Below are 6,000 nucleotides of genomic sequence, written 5' to 3'. Positions count from 1 at the left end.
GGTGGCCTTCAGGGGGTCCCATTCGTGCGGTGAATGCCGCGACTTGAGACGTGGACGGACGGGAACAGCCTCTCGTCGGCGACCACCGCGACCAGCTGCGCGCCGCTGAACTTAACAAGATGGCGGGAGCGGAGACTTCCGCGCGCTGGGCCCCGGGTTGGTGACGTCACGCGTCGGCGATGACGTCACGCGTAGATGACGTCACACCCGCGCTGTCGCCGGTTCGGGCGGGGAGGCGGCGATGACGTCATCGCGCGATAGCGCGGGCAGGAAGCGGAGCGCTGACAGCGCGGACACCCCGAGGAGCAGCAGGAGCAGCAGCAGGAGCAGCAGCAGGAGGAGCAGCAGGAGGAGCAGCAGCAGGAGCAGCAGCAGGAGCAGGAGGAGGAGCAGGAGGAGGAGCAGCAGCAGGAGCAGGAGGAGGAGCAGCAGCAGGAGGAGCAGCGGGGAGAGATGCTGCCCGTTACCGTGAACATCAAGCTGCCCGCGCGCTCGCTGCCCGGGGCGCTGCACGCCAACAACCGCCTCGCCGCGGACTGGTGAGTGAGTGGGTGGGCGAGTGGGTGAGTGAGTGAGTGGGCGAGTGGGTGAGTGAGTGAGTGGGCGAGTGAGCGGGCGAGCGAGCGGGTGAGTGTGTGGGTGAGTGAGTGAGTGGGTGAGCGGGCGAGCGGGCGAGCGAGTGAGCGGGCGAGCGAGTGTGCGGGCGAGCGAGTGAGTGGGTGAGCGAGTGAGCGAGTGAGTGAGCGAGTGAGTGAGCGGGTGAGCGAGTGAGTGAGCGGGTGAGCGAGTGAGCGAGTGAGCGGGTGAGTGAGTGGGCCAGTGAGCGGGTGAGTGTGTGTGCGGGTGAGTGAGCGGGTGAGCGGGTGAGCGTGTGGGTGAGTGGGCGAGCGGGTGAGCGAGTGAGCGGGTGAGTGTGCGGGTGAGTGAGCGGGTGAGTGAGTGAGTGAGCGGGTGAGTGAGTGAGCGGGTGAGTGAGTGAGTGAGCGGGTGAGCGGGTGAGCGAGCGAGTGGGTGAGTGAGGAGTGAGCGAGTGAGCGGGTGAGCGAGTGAGTGAGCGAGTGAGCGGGTGAGTGTGTGTGGGTGAGTGAGTGAGCGGGTGAGTGAGTGGGTGAGTGGGTGAGCGGGTGAGCGGGTGAGCGAGCGAGTGGGTGAGCGAGCGAGCGGGTGAGCGAGTGAGCGGGCGAGTGAGTGAGCGAGTGAGCGGGTGAGTGAGTGAGTGTGTGAGTGAGTGGGCGAGTGAGTGGGCGAGTGAGCGGGTGAGCGAGTGAGTGGGCGGGCGAGCGAGTGAGCGAGTGAGCGGGTGAGCGAGTGAGTGGGTGAGTGAGTGAGTGAGTGAGTGACTGAGTGAGTGGGTGAGTGAGTGGGTGAGTGAGTGAGTGAGTGGGTGAGTGAGTGAGTGAGCGAGTGAGTGAGCGGGTGAGTGAGCGGGTGAGTGAGCGGGTGAGTGAGTGAGCGGGTGAGTGGGTGGGTGGGTGAGTGAGTGAGTGAGTGAGCGGGTGAGTGTGTGTGTGGGTGAGTGAGTGAGTGAGCGGGTGAGTGTGTGTGTGAGTGAGTGAGCGGGTGAGTGAGCGGGTGAGTGTGTGTGTGGGTGAGTGAGTGAGTGGGTGAGTGGGTGAGCGAGTGTGTGTGTGGGTGAGTGTGTGGGTGAGTGAGTGAGCGGGTGAGTGAGCGGGTGAGTGTGTGTGTGGGTGAGTGAGTGAGTGGGTGAGTGGGTGAGTGTGTGTGTGGGTGAGTGTGTGGGTGAGTGAGTGAGCGGGTGAGTGAGCGGGTGAGTGTGTGTGTGGGTGAGTGAGTGAGTGGGTGAGTGGGTGAGTGTGTGTGTGGGTGAGTGTGTGGGTGAGTGAGTGAGCGGGTGAGTGAGCGGGGTGAGTGTGTGTGTGGGTGAGTGAGTGAGTGGGTGAGTGGGTGAGTGTGTGGGTGAGTGAGTGAGTGGGTGAGTGAGTGAGCGTGGCGAGGCGGGCGGCCTTCGTTCTCCTGCACGGAGCGGCGCCGTCGACGTCGTCGCTTCTTTTTCGCTTTAACTCGTGACGTCACGCCGCCTTGGCGACGTCACAATCGTTTGCGCCACGCGGTGACACGTCGAACAATATCGAACGAGTTTGGTGACACTGCGTGGGGTAGTGATGCACAAGCTCCTAGGTCGACTGAGCCTCAAATGAGTAGCTGGTGCGGTGTGTACACATCGTCACTGGGGGAGACCGGGCGTGGTGTTGGCCGCCCACCCCCTCGTGTGCCGTACCCATCTTCACAGGTGCTCGCAACAGCACGTGCCTCAAAATCATAGCGGGGGATTTTTGTCTTTGCACAAGCTCCAGTTTGACAGCAGAGGTCCCACTCCCAATCAGTCTGACGGCATCTTTTCTTCGTCTATGTAACGAACGCTGCTGTGTGGACGCTACCTGGTCTGTCGCTCCACGCGAAGCTTCGGGTCTTCTCACCCTCAGTTATGCTCTCTCCTTTTCTATGCTTGCGAAACGTGGACCCCTGTAAGCGAACATCTGCGCCAGTTAGAAACATTCAGGAATGCCTTCCTACGCTCCACCCAGGGTTTAACCAGGCTGGATTGGAAGATCTGGACACAGTCCCACCAATGAGATATTCTTTCAGTTAAGGCTGCGTCGGATAGAGGGAGCTCAACGGGCACGCACGGGCTAGAAAAGAAATGGGCTGATGTGGAGCTGAGTGGCCTTGCCAATGACTGCTACCGACGGTGTCAAGATCAGCCTCTGGAGGAGGCTCGTGAAGGACGCTACTGGGAAGTTGGAGGCGCTCGCCCTCCAACTGCAACGGAGGGCAGAGGAGCGACGCTCACAACAACGAGCGGAGCGCCGTGCGGCAAGTTGGCACAGTCGGGGGCACAGGTGGTGCATCTGCCAGTCATCTCAGTCAGTCGACCCGTGGAAAAATGGGTCTGTCGCATGACCTGCCAGCGAGCTTTCGACACTTCACGTGGCCTGTGGTGACGTCACCGCCACTTCCTGGAGAATGGCGGTTGTTGCACAATCTCAAATAATACAAACACATGTTCGTCAATAGTGCTTTCATTAACCTAATTGACCCGGTTACACTATGAAGAGGTTTCATTTCCCGAAACGTCACCTATTATATATTTTACATTCAGCATGAAGGGGGGGGGGGAGGGCACGTGGAGTGGGGGTAAGGATGAGAGGAGGTGGAGGGGGTTGGGGGAGATAAAGCAAGCAGCTCCCCATCATATTACAAGGTGGTGCAATCATAAACACATCTCAGCTTTTGCCCGGGCTGACCAGCAAGAGTTTAAAGCTTCATTATTGAGAAATAATTATAGCCGGTCTATAACAGTGACGTCACGAGCACACTACTGAAAGACATCTGAGTCATAAAGTGTCAAGCTCGTGTCGAAGAGTGCACACCACGGGTGAGGTGAAGGTCTCCGTTGGGAGTTGGGGTGATTATTAATACCCCATGGACACGTGGGAGCGGGGAGGTAAGAGTAAGCACGCAGACGGAGCTCCACGTTGATGCAAATGTCTCATGAATGGCCATGAAGTCGGGGGGGGGGCTCTTTCCTCTGCCCTGCGGTGCGACACACGTCACCATCTGCCACTGCAGCCCGGGCAAGTCATGCTCAGTGTTGGCCACTTAAGACACCTCCAGTGGCCATCGGCGAAATGTGGAGAAATCCTGGCTGCCTTCACTGAGTCCAGTGATAGGACAAACTGGTTAGCAATGAAATAACATGACAATAATGACAGTAATGACAGTGTTGATGTTCGTGTTAATTTGAGTGATGTTGATGATGGCGGCGCTCATGAGGATAGGATAGGGATTTCCATGAATTGATCGCTTTAATGCCACGGCATCTCAAAGCGAATTACATATACACAGGAAATCCACAACAACACATCAGGGCCACAATTGGGAAAAGTCAGTGGGGAAGAAAAAGAGAAGAGACATCAAGGATCAATAGCAGAGGGGCACGACTGACGCAGGGACACACAGCAACCCGCGCATGCACAGGAGGGCAACAGACGGCCACCTCGGGGGACAAACGACGGCCAGATCAGGTCAACCATTCCAACACTTACCACCACCACGCACTGCCATTATCTCAACACCCCACTCAACCAACCACATCAAAGTCAACTACCAACACCAACTAAAATGCATGCAACCACCAGCACGCACTGACACCATCTCGACACCCCATTCAACTGACAAGCACCACCATCCATAGCCCACCAACTAAATCACTACACCAACCAAACGGTTCCTAAAGCAGCAGTGCTGTGGTGACTAGGCCCTTCACTGCTTCACTGTGTCGTGGCAGGGCCCCAGTGTGTAGTATCGGCAAGGCCCCGAGAGGGAGCCGAGGGCACCTGGTCAGGAAAAGGCTGGGAGGTGAGCAAGCGGAGTAGCTAATGCAGGGACTAAATATAGACAAGAGTTACACAATAAACAACAATAAATCAACAAGAAATAAAACAAAATGCATTCAATGTGCATTTGTTCTCGGAAGTATTTAGCGATAATAACGGTAGTTCTCACGCCGGGCACACTTGAAGCAGTCCATCCCTAGGTTGTACAGGATCGAGATGAGGGTGTGTGTGTTGATCTTTCCCCCTCTGAGTTCCTGATGTGCGGCCACTCGCCGGAGCGGACGCAGATTCCGGCCCCAGTGGAGCGTGACCTGAGTGGTGCTCGTTGGCGTGTGTAGGGGATGGCAGGGCTTGCTGGCATATGGATGCCATTCGCTGGTCATGGTGGTGGATCCTCGCACGGCCCAGACAATCCAGGCTCTGGACAAACACAAGGCAACAGTCGTCAAGGTAACTCCTACCACGGAGCTCACACTCGCAGAAACAAACCCAGCCCCAATCCGAACCCACAGCCTGCCCCCGTCGCCCCGAGTGGTGCTGTGCGTGGATGGCACTGTGGACGCGTGGCGGGTGCTGTGTGTGTGTGTGCACTGTGTACGTGTGACACTGTGTACGTGTGGCGGGTGCTGTGTGTGTGGCACTGTGTACGTGTGACACTGTGTACGTGTGGCGCTGCGAACGTGTAGTGCAGTGTACATGGGTCGCTGTGTACGTGTGGCGCTGTGAGTGGCTGGCGCTGTGCCCACTGCAGGTGAAATGGGCTCGGGAGAACTACCACCACGATGCGTGCGCCCCCTACTCCGCCCGCTTGGCCTCGGGGGACGCTAGCGGCAAAATCGTGGTGTGGGACGTGGCCGCGGGCGGAGCGCGCTGCGAGATCCAGGAGTACACGAAGCCTGTGCAGGGTATGCATACGCAGACAGATATCTCCCATATATCTTTGAATAGACTGTTGGGGTAAGTGCTGTTCGCGAGCACCTATGAAAGCACCAAGTACTAGGAGAGGCCCGGGACCAGTTTAAATAATCGTCACTGGTTTTGACCGTGAGCGAGAATCGAACTCGGGTCACCGGGTTCGTAGCGCAGTGGGCTAATATCTGCACTGCCACACATACAGGCACGCACGCACGCGCACACGGAGAGATCTTCTATTTACCTTTGTAAACTCAGGGGAAAGTGCTGTGAGCAAGCACCTGTAAAGAATGGTGAGGCGAACATGAGAACGATGTGGTGCACACCACACCTGGCCGGCTCTGCCGTTCCTATGCTTGCGTGCTAATGCCACACCAAGTCCTCGGTTTAGGCTGGGTAGGCCAAGGCTAAACCAACGCGGACATCGTTTGACATTAGATGCCACCTGCCACTGCTTCCAGTCAAATCTGAGTAGCTGGAATTGCACTGCACCAAACACAAGCTCACCTCTCCACCGCTCTGCACTACACACACGCGCTTGCGTCTTGTAGAGAGTGATGTGGTGTTGATTCATGGACCACCATACAGTTCCAGTGGCATGGATTCCATTCCTGACCATGCACATCTGTGGTATCTGAACCTATCCTGAGCATGACTTGGTTGACTCGGCATTAAATGAGTATGCATGTATGTTGAACTTCTTTCGCACTGTTCGTCGCCAACCGTGCTA

The 6,000-nt window shown here is 57.4% G+C and overlaps 1 protein-coding gene across 2 annotated transcripts in view; it reads left to right on the top strand.

The window, feature by feature from the left end:
* Positions 1-247: 247 nt before the first annotated feature.
* WDR11 (WD repeat domain 11) overlaps positions 248-6,000 on the top strand; it is a 51,511-nt gene continuing 45,758 nt past the window's right edge. Inside the window, exons 1-3 of one of the 2 annotated variants that reach the window (XM_061556630.1) lie at positions 248-539; positions 4,697-4,808; positions 5,110-5,263. In XM_061556630.1, the coding sequence (XP_061412614.1) occupies positions 454-539; positions 4,697-4,808; positions 5,110-5,263 (352 nt within the window). In that variant the 5' untranslated portion in view covers positions 248-453. The remainder of the gene's footprint in view (positions 540-4,696; positions 4,809-5,109; positions 5,264-6,000) is intronic. The other variant, XM_061556631.1, reaches the window with a different exon arrangement.

This window comes from Lethenteron reissneri, chromosome 22 (assembly GCF_015708825.2).
Source record: "Lethenteron reissneri isolate LAM-NWPU_2019-01 chromosome 22, ASM1570882v1, whole genome shotgun sequence".
In the NCBI taxonomy this organism is placed as follows: Eukaryota; Metazoa; Chordata; class Hyperoartia; order Petromyzontiformes; family Petromyzontidae; genus Lethenteron; species Lethenteron reissneri.
Note: the sequence above shows the minus strand (reverse complement) of the source record. Positions and strands in the feature narration are given on the sequence as shown.